This window comes from Orycteropus afer, unplaced genomic scaffold, assembly GCF_000298275.1.
Source record: "Orycteropus afer afer isolate SDZICR_OR568_19922 unplaced genomic scaffold, OryAfe1.0 scaffold00991, whole genome shotgun sequence".
NCBI classification, from domain to species: Eukaryota; Metazoa; Chordata; class Mammalia; order Tubulidentata; family Orycteropodidae; genus Orycteropus; species Orycteropus afer.
In genome coordinates this window covers 196,389-213,869 of record NW_006922578.1, presented here as the reverse complement: position 1 = coordinate 213,869, position 17,481 = coordinate 196,389, and the positions used below count along the sequence as shown (strand labels likewise).

General features: G+C 38.1%; 1 protein-coding gene across 1 annotated transcript; it reads left to right on the top strand.

Moving 5' to 3' along the window:
- The first annotated feature begins 12,651 nt into the window (after nt 1-12,651).
- Nucleotides 12,652-13,667, top strand: LOC103212515 (olfactory receptor 18-like). The gene has a single exon (XM_007958483.2). The coding sequence runs from the start codon at nt 12,738-12,740 to the stop codon at nt 13,665-13,667; it is 930 nt and encodes a 309-aa protein (XP_007956674.1). The 5' UTR covers nt 12,652-12,737.
- The last annotated feature ends 3,814 nt before the right edge of the window (nt 13,668-17,481 follow it).

The following is a 17,481-nucleotide window of genomic DNA, read 5'->3' as shown; positions in this document are numbered from 1 at the left end:
AGGTGCGCCTGACACAAGCCATGATATTCCCAATCACCTCGTATGCATGTGAGAGCTGGACAATGAATAAGGAAGACTGAAGAAGAGTTGATGCTTTTGATTTGTGGTGCTGGCGAAGAATGCTGAAAGTACCATGGACTGCTAAAAGAACTGACAGATCTGTCCTGGAGGAAGTGCACCCGAAATGCTCCTTGGAAGAGAGAATGGCCAGACTGTCTCACCTATTTTAGTCATGTTGTCAGATGGGACCATTCCCTGGAGAAGGCTGTCATGCTTGGTAGGGTGGAGGGTCGACAAAAGAGGGGGAGGCCTTCAATGAGATGGATTCTGCTGTGCATGGGGTCCCTATGAGTCGGAAATGACTTGATGGCACCTAACAACAACTGTTTTCCTTTGTTAAATTTGCCAGTGGCTTGTCAATTTTATTGATCTTTTAAAAAAATCAACTTCTAGTCTTGTTGACTTTTTCTATGGTCTTTATATTTCCTGTTTCATTTATTTCTGCTCTAATTTTTATTATTTCCTTTCTTCTGGTGACTGTAGGCTTTACTTGCTGTTCTTTTTCTAATTGTTCGAGATGTTGATTTAAAGTGTTGATTTTGTGTCTTCTTTTTGCATGTGTGCATTTATTACTATAAATTGGCCTCTGATCACTGCTTTTGCTGTGTCCCAAAGATTTTGGTATGGTGTTTTCATTCTTGTTTGATTCAAGAAATTTTTGAATTTCATTTTTTATTTCTTCTATTCCTGAATCATTCCTAAGGAGGGTGTTGTTCAGTTTCTATATTTTGCTCTTTTTCCATTGAGCTTCCTATTGCTGATTTCTAATTTGATAACATTGTGATCTGATAAATGTTTTGCAGTGTTTCAATGTTTTTCAATTTATTAAGGCTTGCCTTATGGCTTAACATGTGGTCTATCCTGTAGAATGTTCACGTGCACTGGAAAAAAATGTATATTGTGCTGTTGTTGGGTGAAGTACTCTGTCGATGTCTATAAGGTCAAGCGCATGGATTGTATTGTTTAGTTCTTCTGCATCTTTGTTGAATTTCTTTCCAGTTGTTCCATCTTTAATTGAAAGTGGTGTATTAAAGTCTCTTACAATGACTGTGGAGTCATCTATTCATCTTTTCAATTCTGTTAAATTCTGATTTATGTATTTTGGGGATCTTTCATTGTGTCCCCAGATATTTATTATGGTTATAGCTTCTTGTTCAATCAATTCTTTAAGCATTATATAATGTCTTTCTTTGTCTCTTATGGTGGTTTTTTCTTAAAGTCAATTTTATCAGAAATTAATATTGCCACTCCTGCAATATTTGGATGCCATTTTCTTGATATATCTTTTTCTAACCATTGAATTTTAGTTTATTTTTGTCTTTGTCTCTAAAGTGTGTCTCTTGTTGACAGAATATTGATGGGTTATATTTTCTTGCAGACTGTATTCTTTAATCTTCATCAGTAACTGCTTTAAGTCATCTTCACTTTTAGCAAAAAAGGTTGTGTTATTTACATATCACAAGCTGTTAATGAGTCTTCCTCCAATCCTGATGCCCACTCTTCTTCATATACTCCAGTGTCTCAGATTATTTGCTTAACACACAGATTGAATAAGTATGGTGAAAGGACACAATTCTGACACACTTCCTTCCAGATTTTAAATTGTGCATTACCTCCTTGTTCTGTTCAAGCAACAGCCTCCTGGTCTATGTACAGGTTCCTCAGGAGCACAATTAAGTGTTTTGAAATTCCCATTCTTCTCAATTTTGCACATAATTTGTTATGATACAGTTGAATGCTTTTGCATAGTATATCAGTAAAATACAAGTAAACGTCTTTCTAGTACTCCCTGTTGTCAGCTAAGATCCATCTGACATCAGTAATGATATCCTTGTTCCACATCCTCTTCTAAGTCCAACTTATATTTTTGGAAGTTCCCTGTCAATATATGGCTGCAGCCATTTTGAATTTTAGTCACCAAAATTTTACTTGTTTGTGATATTAATGATATTGTTTTATAATTCCCACATTCTATCGGATCACTTTTCAGGATAGGTCTTGAAATTTTCTTTCTGATGATAAATGCAACACCACACTTCTTCAATTTTTCTTTCCCTGCATAGTAGATCATATGATTGTCTCATTCAAAATGACCAACAGCAGTCCATTTCAACTCAGTAATGCCTAGTTTACTGATCTTTATGCATTCAGTTTCATTTTTGACAACTTTCTATTTTCCATGTTCTGATTATTAATGAATGTTTGCAGCTGTTTCTTTCCACTGTGAGTCATGCCCCAACAACAAATGAAAAGCCTGAAAGCTTTACTCCACCCACATCATTAAGGTTGACTCTATCACCACTTCTAGTCTCCATTATATTGGATGTCCTAGCCAGGAAAATAGGGCAAGAAAGAGAAATAGAAGACATCCAAATTGGCAAAGAAGAAGTAATAGTATTTCTATTTGTTGATGGTATGGTTCTATACATCGAAAAAACAAGAGACCCACTAAGAAAACTACTGGAATAATGGAAAGATTCAACAAAGTAGCAGCATATGGGATCAGCATACAAAAATCAATTGTATTTCTCTACATCATCAATGGAATCTCTGAAAAGGAAATAAGGAAAGCAATACCATTTACAATAGCTACCAAGAAAGAGAATATACTTGTGAATAAATCTTACCAGGAATAGAAAAGATCTATACAAAGAAAACTACAAAGAACTACTTACTACAGGTAAGTATGAGACCTACCTAAATAGAAGGGCATACCATGCTCAAGAAAGGAAGACTGAACATTGTGAAAATGTCAATACTACCCAAAGCATTCTATAGATGCAATGCAATCCTGATCCAGATTCCTTCAAGACTCTTTAAGGACATGGAAAAACCAATTACTAATGTTATCTGGAAAGGAAAGAGAACTTGGACAAGCAAATAAGCAAAGCATCACTTAAGAAGAACAAAGTAAGAGATATCACAATCCCTGGTATCAATAACTACTATATGGCCACAGTAATCAAAACAGTCTGGTGTTGGTACAAGGACACACACACTGGTCTGAGTAGAACAGAATTGAGAATCCAGAAATAGATCTATCCACTTACATGGATAGCTGATCTTAGGGTGTGAACACTCCATAAGGTGGATGAAGGTGGAGGACATTATGCTGAGTGTAATAAGTCAATCACAGAAGGATAAACATTATATGAGTGCCCTATTAAGAAAAGTCAAGGAAAGGTTTACATATGGAAGGAAACTATCTTAGCTGATTAACAGAGATGGGAGGGGAGGTGGGGAAATTTCTAGCTGAGTAAGAGATACATAGTGATTTGGGTGAAGGGAAAGGCAATATGCCTAAAGCACAATATCACAAAGGAAAAGTAAGACATGGAGCATTGCACAAAGGTACAGACATCGAAGGTAAATGTTTTACATACACAATACTGCATCACCAATAATAGCAAACATTAATCTTGGGGGGGCTATATAGGTAGATAGGCAAGATGATCAGGTATGGGTAATTGAAAGAGAATACACATATCCATGACCAAGTATTTGTTTGTCAGTCAGTATTTCTGTATATGTATTTGTAAGTCCTTTTAAAATGTCCATATATATAATTTAACAGGGCACTAAGTTATGATAACTTATTTTCTACAATTAAACACCTTGAGAGAGTGAGTTTCTTGGCCTGTGGACTTGGGTCCAATGTCTCAGGGAGCATCAAGCTCAATTGGCATAACAAAAGCATTCTAAATGCTACATTTTTGAGCAGCAACTAGGGTCTTAAAAGCTGGTGAGCAGTTGTTTAAGATGTAACTACTGGTGTCTCTTCTTCAATAGTAAAGAAGAATGAAGAAAACCAAGGTGCATGGAAACCATTACTCCAAGGGACTAGTGGACCATGGGAAACTTGGTGTACATGATCTTGAATCCAGAATTAGATGTTGCCCAGCTACCACTGCAAACCACTCAAAAGGAATAGAAACAGGAGACCCTGAATAGTGGGAGAAAAATGTGAAATAAAACTCTAAATCATAAAAAAAAAAAAAAAGACCAGGTTTACTAGTCTGATGAAGACTGATGAAATTACAGTCACCCTTCTGGCCTGGAATTGGACTCCTCACCATTGCCTATCCTTCAGCCAAACAATAGACAGGCTTATGAAGTGAAAAATTACACCAGGAAAGCGCACTCCTTAAAAGAGTCAATCACAGGAGATAAGGAGAGCAGAATTTGTGCAGGGAGAGAGCTCAGAAGGCAGGAATGCATAGGAAAGAAAGACACAGAGAAAAGGATCTACAGGGTGGAATCTGGAGGAGCTGTTACATTGTGGGGATTGTAATAAGTCAAGAAACAAAATGTGTATGAACTGTTGAACAGAAAACAAAGTTGCTCTGTAAGCTTTCACCCAAATCAAAATAACAACTAAAAAAAAAAAAAAAAGAAGAAAAGAAAAGATTAATACCTTGTTTTCACCACTACAGATTCTGAGTTAAGTGAGACTGTATGTAGATTAAGGGAGCTCAGGTGGCATAGTGCTTAAGGCATTTGACTGCTAATCAGAAGGCTGGCGGTTCAAATCCACCAGCCACTCCTCAGAAGGCAGACTGGGCAATCTACTTCTGTAGTGATGTTGTTGTTGTTGTTATGTGCCGTCGAGTCAGCCCCGACTCATAGCGACCCCTCCTTGGGTTTCCGAGGCAGTATCACTACGGAAGTAGGATTGCCCAACCTTCCTTCCGAGGAGTGGCTGGTGGGTTTGGAAATCCAAAGAGGGATCTCTCTGAGTCAGGATCCACTCGACGGCAGTGAGTTTGATTCTTTTTTGTATGTGGATAAAGGAGTCCTGGTAGCACAGTACCTAAGGCATCTGTCCACTCACCAGAAGGTTGGTGGTTCAAACCCACCAGCCACTCTAGACTGGGCAATCTATTCTTAATAGCAGTGAGTTTTTTTCTTTCTTTTTTTTCCCCCCTCTCTTGCTCTATTTATCATGATGTTGCTTATTGGTCCACTTGTGAAGATTTTGGTTTGGTTTATGTTGAGGTGCAATCCAGACTGATCTTCATCATAGGGCTTCGAGACTTCTTTGTTTTCAGCAAGCAAGATAGTGTCATCTGCATTGGCTATATATTCAATATTCAAGTTTTCCTCAAATAACTTATTGGCATACAAATCTCCATTTCCTCAGCAAAGATATCTCTGAGCAGGAAGCCCACATGGATAAGATACAAAGGTGAAATAAACCATTTTTCCTATAGAGCCCACTTTATCTGCTGTGAGAAAAAAAATTAAATCAGCTAAAAGTACATTTTATTAAACACTTTGTGTGTTCTGAGCACTAAGAAATAAAATTTTATTCAGGAGTGACATGAACACTTTCTATAGTTGCTGGTTGTCATGGACTCAGCTCTGATCCAGGCAACTCTGCAGAACAGATCACAATATCCCCTAGTCATGGATCATCTTCATGATCACATTTCATGGTGTGTCTGAGGCCATTGTGGGTCACCCTAGTCTGTTTTATTTGGGAAGCTTTGTTGCAATTAGTGCATCATGGGTAAGCCTGGTGATATATGGGACACTGGTGAGTCACTCAAATTACAAAACAAAACATAAATCAAAAATGCATAAAACCCCAAACCACATCCGGGAACTACAGAGTGAAATACAGGAAGTTCCTTGTGACACAGACCTTAGTTTACAAAACAGAGTTCATGTTGCCCATAGTGACCCACGTGTGCAGAGCAGCACTGCATCGCCCTGCACTTTAATGGCTGCTTTCAGAAGGAGGCCACCAAGCCTGTCTTCCAAGACACCTCTGGGTGGCTTTCAATTGCCAAACTTTCAGCTAGTAAGTGAGCATTTAATCATCTTCACCACCCAGGGATGCCTATAAAGACCTAATCTTCCTTAAATCACTTTATGAAGTCAATTGGCTTGGGGATATAAAATGACACTGGTTTGTAAAGTGAAAAAAAAAAAGTCCCTGATTTTCATGTTAAGATTCTTCCAAGTTGGGTTAGGAATTCATGTGAGCTTCCTCCGTAGAAGAGGAGGACCAGATACCATCAACATTCATTTTCTCCTCTTCCTGTTTCATCACCTTTAACAAGTCCTCAGAGAATGGAATATCATGCACCAATTTTGCTAATTGTGAGCTCTGGGCAGTTATGTCTCATGGCCACACAACTGTAAATAACCTGCCTGTGTCCTCCAAGCCATCAGTTCGCCCAGCCCAGTCCTGAGAACTCCATATAGTATCTCTCCTCCAGAGTGGGCCTCTACCTCAGGATGTCCACGCCTGAGTCTATCTTCCTTCCCGTCTTGAGAAGGAACCTCAGCACTCATCGCCCACTGGACAGTGGTGGACTGATGGGCTAGCCTCCTTGGTCATGCCTCAGAAGAAATCCAGCACAATCCAGTGAGTATAGTGGGAAACAGTAGTCACAGAACAGCTGGGGACCACTAGTTATTCCTCATCAGACCACACAGCACATATGGGATGAACAAATGGGAGGCTCTGAAATGTAAGTTTCAGCTCAGAGGCCCATGAGGTTTCTATTCCTGGTTCTGGGAGAGGACTAAGAAGACTTATTTAGAGTTTTGATTTCTTCTTCATTGGTTCCAGTTCCAGTAGGCACTTCTCCCTAAGAGCAGGAAATGGTCCCTCTCATCTCTCTCCTAAACAGCACAAAATGATATTATAGCTGATGATGATAAAGACAATGCTGAAAATGATAATGTAACCATGGTATCATAATATTTATTGAAGGCTGCCCTGTGCCAGGATCTGAGCTAAGATTTCTATGTAACATTTTATGCACAATCACAACCTGAAAAAAGCAACACACATTACTGTAATTTCCCAGAAGGGAAAAGGAACACTGCCTTTTTATGTAATTTCTATAAGATCCTAGTGCAGGAGAGCTTGATGCCAGGTTTTAATCTGGGCAATCTGTAACCAGACTTGGGGTATCTGGCCATATTCTCTCTCCCCTGCCAATCCACCCTACTGTTTCCCTTCCCTGGTCTCTCTGGGCAGAGATCTCCTCTTCACAGTGCTCTTTTGTGTGGGGGTTCCTGCCTGACCACAGTAGACAACTGTGGGTGCTGCTTGTAGCACCCACTACTGGAAGGATTGCTGGGATCACAGGAGAGAATCACAGAAAGTGTTGACAGAGGATAAGTTAGGACAGGTCTTTCTCTTGCCCCTGATCTTGGATTTGTTGTAAGTTGTCCTCTTCCTTCTTCATCCTATTAATTTAGCCCCACTTGATCTCAAAGAGGCACATAAAGACAGGGTTGTGTCCAATACCTAGTCCAGAAACTGGAATCATCTTAAAAGTTCAAATTGGTTAAATTCTTGGTTTAAGTTTTCTGGTCTTCTCCTTTAAACATTCTGAAATAGGAAGGAACAGACTGAAGATGGTCAGTTCATTGACTGTAGAAAACTACAATTTAACTTGAACCCAGTTTGCTCCAATTATTATCTGTGGCATAGGGCAAGTTATCTCTGGATATTTATCTTGTCATCAGAGCTGATCCATAGTCAATAAGTATCTGCATTGCTGTCTGTAAGTACTGAACAGGTAAGAGATATTATAGACGTGGTTAAACATGGTGATGGACATGATCAAAAATATGTTGGATGCATATAGTAAAGGCAAAGTTAGTTTCAGATATTATTAGATCTGATGGTTTTTTATTCTCTGCATCCCTGAAAGACCATTTTGTTTCCATTCTTACAGGACTTTGTAGAATGATTCATATAGATTGTTGTGTTTTCAGCAAAAAGTAATGTATTTGATACCCTACTTTGGGAATCTGAGATAATAAAATATTATGTCCTATACAAGATGGGAATTTTATGTGGATCTAGATGGAATGACCCCTTTCATACAATTTTCATGGATATTTATGATTCCATATTCTCACAGTAAGGGCATGTAGTTGTGCCTAACTTTTCTGTTGGGATAACAAAATCAAACAATCAGTACTAAACTTGAGTGTGTATACATAGTATAGAAATTATCAACCATGTAATATAAAGAATGGCATAAGAATTTCCATAAGATTGTTGGAATAAGAAATTGATGAATAAAATATCTCTTTCTAATTCTAAGCATCATTCAAAGTGTTTGAAACAGATGTGTGTATTCACAGAAACAGTTAAACACTGTTGTTGTAAATGAGAACTTCTGGGGGACGGTATATGTAATGTGATACTATACAGCTACGTTGTCAAGAAAAATATCAGTACATATATCAATATTATTCTTATGGAAACATTCAGGGGGAAATATACCCAAAAATTCATAAGACAGTTTGCCTCTGCAGGAAGTGTGTGTGAGGAATGGGATCATGTAGGGATGGGGGAAAAAAAAAGAAACCTCAAATTTTAACATTAATATTTTAAAGTTCTATAAAACATGAGTATGAAACACATACTTTAAAACATGTGTTTTTAAGTATGGGAGTGCTTATTAATGATGGTAAAAGAGGTAACATTATTGAAACAGTTACTAAGTGCCTTGCAATAATCTAATGCTTCTCAATCAGGGCTGTACTTCATGACTAAGGAATGCATGTGTAGAGTCTGATTTTACTGGCTCTTGCTCTGGCCAGCTCATCAATATATTCTGAAAGATCTATACATAGTTGCTGGGAACTCTGCTGGCATAGTGCCTAAGCCTAAGGCATTTGACTTGTAACCAGAAGACTGGCTATACAAACCCACCAGCCACACCTTGGAAAGAAGATAGGGCAATCTACTTCCATAGAGATACTGCCTCGGAAGCCCAAGGAGAGCTTGAAATGAGTTGAAATTGACTCAATGGCAGTGAGTCAGGTTTTTTTTTTTTTTTTTTTTTAAATACATAATTGTGATGGCCAGGTAACAATGAGGACCACATTCTAAGCACTTTACATGTGTTATTTAATTTTTATAATTCTAAAAGTTAAAGTCAATGTATAGTTACATTTTAACCTATGTGCAAACTACCAGAATATTTGCCATATTATTATCTATTGTTTCCCCTTATGCATTTTCACAGATTAAATCAAAATGAACCTATCCAAACAAGTGGGGAAATGAGTTGCTTTCAAGGAGTTGAAATTAGGAGAATTCCAATGCTCCTAATAGGAAGGCTTGACTTGAAAAACTCTTCAATAGAAGGCATAAGATGGGTGGTTCTCAAACGTGGCTTTAACTCCCAGCTAGGAAAACATCCCCATTGCTGTTGAGTTCATTCCAACTCATAGCAATCCTACAGGATGGAGCAGAACGGCCCCTCTAGTGTTTCCAACGCTGTCATCTTTATGGGGCAGCCTGCCACATTTTTCTCCAGTGGATGGACTGGTGGGTTCAAACGGACAACATTTTTATTGGCAAGCTCTTTAACCACTGCATCACCAGGTCTCCTTACCCATTGACAGTGAGTTGACTACAACACTTGACACCCTGTACATGTTAGAGTATTACTGCACTCCACAGGGTTTTCAACGGCTGTGACCTTTCTGAGGCAGATCACCAGGATTTTCTTCCAAGATGGCACTCAGTGGATTTGAACTGCCAAGCTCTGAGTTAGTAGCCAAGTGTTTAAACATTTACATCACCCAGGGACTTCCTTTGGTTATTCATTGGCCCTAAATTCCTGAATTGCAAATAAGAGGGTTTGCCTATGAAGGAAAAAAAAAACTCTTCAGAAAGGTTTAGAACTAGGAACATGCTTAAACATTTTCATCAAGCAACTAGAGAATGGAAACAAAGTAAGTAAACACTGAATTCAGCATCAGATATTTCCCTGATAGGGTATAGTGTGGATACAGAAAAACAAGGCATAAACATGAAAAGCAAGAACAGAATGTTTCTTAAAAATAGTTTATTGCTTGATAATTGATGCATTTAATACTAACACTAACTTTGAAAATCATCACTGCCATATGATGTTATACATTTACCAATGTATTTATAAAATTTTGATAGCTTCCAAAGCCAAGAGTTAGGGTTAATGTTGGAAAATATTTTAAAAAGATAACCCACCCCCCTCCAGGAACTTATTGGTGAAGCTTAAGAGCTTTGTAACTTTTGGCCAAGCAGGCCAGAGGCTGAGTTGGCCAAACAGCCCAATAGACCCAAGGAGCTGAGGGACAGAGTGACCAAGGGCTGGAGATGCCAAGGACCAGAAGGAACCCTACCTATGGGCATGGCTGAAAAGAAGCTGTCCTACTCAAAGAACTGCATCCTGAGTCATTTGTTTCCTATCCTGAATTATAACCTGTTACTTTCCTAATAAAACCCACAATCATAAAAAACAAAACAAAGACCTATTTGAGTGAGCTCATTTCTCCATAGAAGATGGATGACAGAAAAGCTAAGAATGATGGAAAAAAAAACCATGAACATAATTGCCATATAATGCTCTCCAATTATAAACTTTTCATTTTCATTTAGAGTCCAGCTAATATGATTGTAGGAGTCCTGGTTTTGTAATGGTTAAGGTGTTTAGTTACCAATGAAAACTAGCCCCCTCTTTAGGAGAAAGATGGGGCCATCAGTCTCTGGAATGATTACAGCCTTGGAAACTCAGTGGCACTGTTCTCCATTTCTCCTTTGTCTTATGGGTCAATGTGAGTTGGGATTAATTTGACAACAGTGAGGTAATGTGGTTCTATCACTTGTAGAATGTTTATAAATATATCAGATCAAGGGTATTGATTACATTGCATTTGAATGAGATAAAAGTACATTAGACTACCTCTTTTTTTTTTTTTTTTCCCAGTAACTCTACTGGTGTAGTGGTTAAGGCATTAGGATGTTTAAACCCACCAGCTGCTCCACAGAAGATGAGACATTCTGCTTCTGTAAACATTTATAGCCTTGGAAACCCAAAGGGGGTCGCTTGGAGTTGAAATGGACTAATTTTTGTTTTTGTTTTTTCTTGTTCTTTTCATTGTCATAGAGTGGGCCCCAACTCATGGTGACCCAAAGTACAATGAAACTAATCAATGCCTAGTCCTGCCTCATCCCATGGTCAGTCATAGATTAGAGGATGGTTCCTTGTGATCCATAAAGTTACCATTGACTGATTTTTTGAAGCAGATCATTAGGCCTTTCTTCCTAGTCGGTCTTAGTTTTGAAGGCCCACTGACATCACAGCAGCAAGTTAACCTTGAAAGAACAATAAACTGGTGATGGGTAGTGTTTGCACATGAGATGTGTTGGCTGATAATGGGATGCAAGCTTCCCTTGTGGAAAGCAAGAATTCTAATGTAGAGCTACAAAAACCTCACTTGACTGCTTCTCAGTGTCTTCTATTTGGAACATTTTGTTTCTTACTTAAAAGGGTAAGATTTTTTTAAAATTGTATATGTTTTCTTATAGAATGCTGATAATTTACTCCCTTTATTTAGTTCTTACCTTAAAGTATCTTTCCTAATCTAAAATTCTTCAGGGCTTTGTCTCTAAAGTGAATATGTAAAACCAAGTATCATGTAGGAATATGTGACTGAGCTTAAGGATTTATGATTATGGTCTCGGAGAACACTAAGATCAATTGGCATAGCATAGTCCACAAAAACAATGTTCTATAGCCTCCTTTGATGTGTAGCAACTGTGATCTTGAAAGCTTGGGAGCAACTCTCTAAGATGTAACTATTGGTCTATTTTCATCCAGAAAAAAAAAAGTGAAGAAAATCAAATATATAAGGAAAAATTTAACACAAGGGATTAATGGACCACACAAACTAAAGCTTCTACTACTCAGAGACCAGAAGAACTAGACGATACTCACTACCATGACTAATCACTCTGATCAGGATCAACATAAAAGGTTCTGGACAGAGAGGGAGGAAAAAGGTGTAGAACAAAAGAAAATCATAAAAAAAAAGACCAAATTTACTGGTCTGATAGAGACCAAGGGAACCTCCAAGACTGTGCTCATAGACACATTTCAATCCTGGAACTAAACCCACCCTTTGGGATCAAATTTAAGCAAAAGAATCAAAACCAAACCAAACTCACTGCCATTGAGTTGGTTCTGGTTCATAGCGACCCCTCCTTGGGCTTCTGGGGGTGGCATCTCTATGGAAATAGATTGCCCAGTCTTCCTTCCGAGAAATGGCTGGTGAGTTTGAACTTCCAGCCTTCTGGTTAGCAGTCAGGTGGCTTAGGCACTACACCACCAGAGCAAAAGAATAGACAAGTCTATAAAGAGAATAATAGCAATGGGAAAGAATGCACTCCACAGTACAATAAAACATATGAGACCAAAAGGCCAGAATTCTCCCCAAAATGACCCTCAGAAGGCAGGACTTGCAAGAAAGAAGGACAAATGAAAACAGTAAAACCTAAGAGGATGTGAGAGAGTGTTGTTACATTGAAGGGATTACAACCAATATCACAGAACAGAATTTGTATAAATTTTTGAATGGAAACTAACCTGCATTATAAACTTTTAACCAAACCACAATAGAAAGTTAAATAAATAAATAAAATGAAGTGAATGCAAAGAAACAGAATAGCACAGACATTATGAGGAAAGAATTTTGAAAGAATGGGTTTTACACAACTGAGAAATATTGCTTAAGGTACTGAGGTATTAGGTCCACAAGTGTGAACACTTTACTTTGAAGTTTTTGAATTCAAAATACAGACACAGTGCTCGTGGCCTGTTTGTTTCTTCTTAACAATTCTCTTTTCTTTTTCCAAGAGTTGTCTCAGGTTCATGGAGCCACAGAATCTCACAGCTGCCTTTGAATTCCTCCTCTTGGGAGTCTCCAATGATCCGAAACTTCAGCCCCTCCTTTTTGGCCTGTTTTTGACCATGTACCTGGCCACTATAGTTGGGAATGTAGCCATTATTTCAGCTGTTCGCTCTGATTCCCACCTCCACACCCCCATGTACTTCTTCCTGTCCAACCTGTCTTTGGCTGACATTGGTTTTACCTCCTCCACGGTCCCCAAGATGCTAGTGAATATCGAGACACAGAGAAAATCCATCACTTACACAGGCTGCTTGATACAGGTGTTTTTTTATGCCTTTTTTGGATGTCTGGACAGTCTTTTCCTGACTGTGATGGCTTATGACAGGTTTGTAGCCATCTGTAACCCCCTGCACTACACGGTCATCATGAACCCCCGCCTATGTCATTTGCTGGTTTTGATTTTATCTTTACTTAGCCTTTTGCAATCTGCATTGCATGTTTTCATGATGTCACAGCTTACCTTCTGCAATCGTGTGGAAATCCCTCAGTTCTTCTGTGACCCTCCTCAAATTCTTAAACTTGCCTGTTCTGACACCTTCAGCAGTGGCATATTACTGAATTGTATTGGTGCCATCTATGCTGGAATTCCAGCTTTAGGGATTCTTTTCACCTATGTACGAATCGTTTCCTCTATTCTGAAAATTCCATCAGCAGGCAGGAAGTACAAAGCTTTTTCCACCTGTGGCTCTCACTTGTCAGTTGTTTGCTTATTTTATGGAACAGTTGTTGGAGTGTATCTCAGTTCGACTGTGGTATCTTCCTCCAGGAAACTTGCAGTGGCCACAGTGATGTACACTGTGGTAACCCCCATGCTGAACCCCTTCATCTACAGCCTGAGGAACAAAGACATCAAGACAGCCCTGAGGAAGCTCCTCAGGAGAATGAACTGATGTCAACACCATGCCATCTTTTGAAAGTGAACACTGGAAAACACAGCAAAACCAAATGTCTATTCTCAGAAATCTCACCTCTTGGCTACATAATATTGTAGCTTTCATCATTTTCTATCTCAAGTTTTCATTCCTTTTGTCCTGTCTTGATTGTAATTGTAAATATATTCTGGGTAATATCAAACTGCTTCAAAAAATCTCATGATAGTAAATCTTCACCCAAATCCTAATAAAAAAAAAAAAATCTCATGATATAGCTGGCTATGGAGACTTATTAGTTTCTCATGTGTGACTCAGGCTTCCTGATAAAATGGACAGCTCTATTGTGACTCTTCATTCTTTCTGAGAATTCATATCTACTGGCCAGATGACTTTTATGTCTATTGGAACACTATTTTCAGATTATGTGTGTGAATGAATGGCACTGCTCTCCAACCCCTGCTTCATACTGAAATCATCTGTGAAGCTTAAAAAAAAAAAAATAGTAATAAAGTCTTTGTCTCACTAATACAGATTTTTTTTTTTTTTTAATTTAATTGGACCAGCCTGTGGCTTGTCCATAACATTTTTTAAGGCACCATAAGTGGTTTTAATGTTCAGCCAAGGTGAGAACTACTGATGTTTTCATTTATAGATGGCTAGTTGGCTGTGGGGAGCTCTGGTAGTGTACTGTCTAAGGCACTTGACTGCTAACCAGAAGGCTGATGGTTCAAACCCACCAGTCACTCCTAGGAAGGAAGATTGGGCAATCTACTTCCATAGTGATACTGCCTTGGAAACCCAAGGAGGGGTTGCTATGAGTCGGATCCAACTTGACAGAAAACAACAACAACAACAACACGAAAAAATGGGGATAAATAGTATAAGTACAGACTCAAATGATGAGGAAGTCAAGACAATTGTGAGATAGAACAGACTGTTCTAAAGTTGGAAAGAAATATATAAATCACAGGGTAATTCAAAGAAAAATGATAAGCATTCACTTAAAAATTGAAAAGAGAGGCAAAAATATTTACCAAATACAAAAGCAATAGCAATAAAGGAAATGATAACAAAATTCATAAACAAAATAAGCTCCAAAACCAAACCAAACTCACTACCATTGACTTGAACCCAACTCATAGTGACCCCTCCTTGGGTTTCTGAGGCAGTATCACTATGGAAGTAGATTGCCCAACCTTATTTCTGAGGAGTGGCTGGTGGGTTTGAACTGCCAGAGTTCTGGTTAGCAATCAAATGCCTTAGGCACAATGGAACAAAGAATTCAGCAACACCACAAGGGGGGGGGGAACAACACATATAACAAAGTGACAGCAATAAATTCATACTTGTCTGTAATTACACTGTATGTAAATGGATTAAATGCACCACTGAAGAGATGATGCACACTGGATAAGAAAACATGACCCATGTTTTAAGTTAAGGAGTTAAGGAGACTCACCTTAGACACAAATACAAATACAAAAATAGACTAATAGTCAAAGGTTCAAAAACAATATATCAAGAAAATAGCAATAAAAAAGAGCAGGAGCAGTATCATTAATTTCTGATAAAATAGACTTTAAGACAAAAACCATGATAAGAGACAAGGAATGACATTATATAATAACTAAAGGATCAACTGAAAAAGATGATATAATCATAATAAATATTTACTTGCTCAGTGAAAGAGCCCCAAAATAAATTAGACCTAAAGAATTTGAAAGACAAATAAATGACTCCACAATAATAGGATATTTTAATACACCACTTTCAATAAAACATAGGACAACTGGAATGAAACTCAAGAAAGAGACAGAAGAACTAAAGAATACAATCAACAAAATTGACCTTATAGAGATATACAGAGCATTTCAGCCAACAAGAGCACAATATGAATTCTTTTCCAGTGCACATAGAATATTCTCCAGGATAGATCATATTTTAAGGCACAAAGAAAGCTTCAATAAATTTTAAAACATTGAAATACTGCAAAGCATCTTCTTAGATCACAGTGCTCTAATATTGAAAATAAACACTAGGAAGATCAATGGAAAAAGAGTAAATGCATTGAAACGAAATAACACCCGCCTTAGAAACAACTAGTTAATAAAGGAAATTTTAAAAAATGAAATAAAAAAATAATTCCTTGAGTCTGCCTTGAGCATTATGCTCTTTTGGTAACTATCTATATGAGATCAAATTTATAACAGCAACTCTAAAGAATAGATAGGGACCTTAGGGGCAATGGTGTTCTGGTGGCATAGTGCCTAAGTCACTTGACTGCTAACCAGAAGGCTAGTGGTTCAAAACCACCAGCCACTCCTCAGAAGGAAGATTGAGCAATCTACTTCGATAGTGATACCACCTCAGAAAACCAAGGAGGGATCACTATGAGTCAGGTTTGACTCAATGGCAGTGTGATGATATGAGGGGGCAATGAGTTTATGTTAATGAGGGAGGAAGAACTCCAAAAAGGAGGGTGATAGTGGTTGTAGAACTCAAAGAATGTAATCAATGTCACTGAATTGTGTATGTACAGCTGTTGAACTTGTGTATGTTTTGTTTTGTATATTCTCAACAACAAAATAAATAAAATTTAGAATATAAAAAAAAATATAATAATTCCTCAAATCAAATGAGAGTGAAAGTACAGCATATCAAAATCTTTGGGGCACAGCAAAAGCAGTGATCTGTGGTCAATTCAGAGTATTAGGTGCACACATCAGAAAAGAAGAAAGAGTGAAAGTCAACACCTTAACCCAACATTTTCAACAATTCAAAAAAGAGCAGTAAAAAAATCTTAGTTATCAGATGAAAAGAAATAATAAAGATTCAAGCAGAAATAAATGTGTAGGGTTGACAGATGTTGTTTCTACATGTGTGTTAGTATGTGCTATAAGAATGACTGGGTGCATAGCAGACCTGACAAAGGGACAAGGTTGTGGTGGACTTTTGGTCACAGGTAGCTACCCTGAGGGAGTGAGAAGTTGGATCTCTGTGATTGTAATCATGGTCACAGGAGACATCAAGCTCAGTGGCATAACATAACACATAAAAACATTGTTCTATGTGCTACCTTGGTGAGTAATGATGGGAGTCTTAAAAGCTTGCAAGTGGCCATCGAGATGCAATGATGGCTCTCCTCATCCAGAACAAAGAAAAATGAAGAAAACCAAAGACACATGGAAACAATTAGTCCAAGGGACTAGTAGACAATGCGATCCTCAGCCTATAATGACCATGAGGCCAGAAGAACTAGATGGTGCCCAGCTACCACTGTCAACCACTCAGAGGGGGATCCTAGATAAACTGGAAGAAAAATGTGGAACAAAATTCAAAATCATTAAAAAAAAAAAAGGACCAGGTTGACTGGTCTGATAGAGCCTGGTGAGACCCTCAAGACTATGGGCCCTAGTTACCCTTCAGGTCTGGAACTGAGCTTATTCCTGTGGCTTCCAGCCAAACAATAGACAGGCATATGGGGGGAACATTTACATCAGGGGAAACACATCACTGTTTGCACAGGATAATACCCAGGAGGTGAGAGTACATGAGAGGGAAGGACACAGAGAAGAGGTAGTTATAGGGAGGAAGTGGGAAGAGAGCTGTTACATTGGGGGGAATTGCAGTCAATGTCATGAAACAAAATAAAAGAAAAAATAAACAAAAAATAGAAAGACAATACAAAACTCAAAAAGACTAGAAGTTTTTTCTTTGAATCGATTAATTAAATTCATGAACCACTAGCAAACTTAACAAAGGAGAAGATGCAAATAAAATGAACAAGAAGTGAATTGCAACAGAAATGACAAAAATGAAAAGAATAATACCA

Coding starts and splice junctions, on each gene's coding strand:
- LOC103212515 (XM_007958483.2), top strand. CDS start 12,738: ATGGAGCCACAGAATCTCACAGCTGCCTTTGAATTCCTCCTCTTGGGA.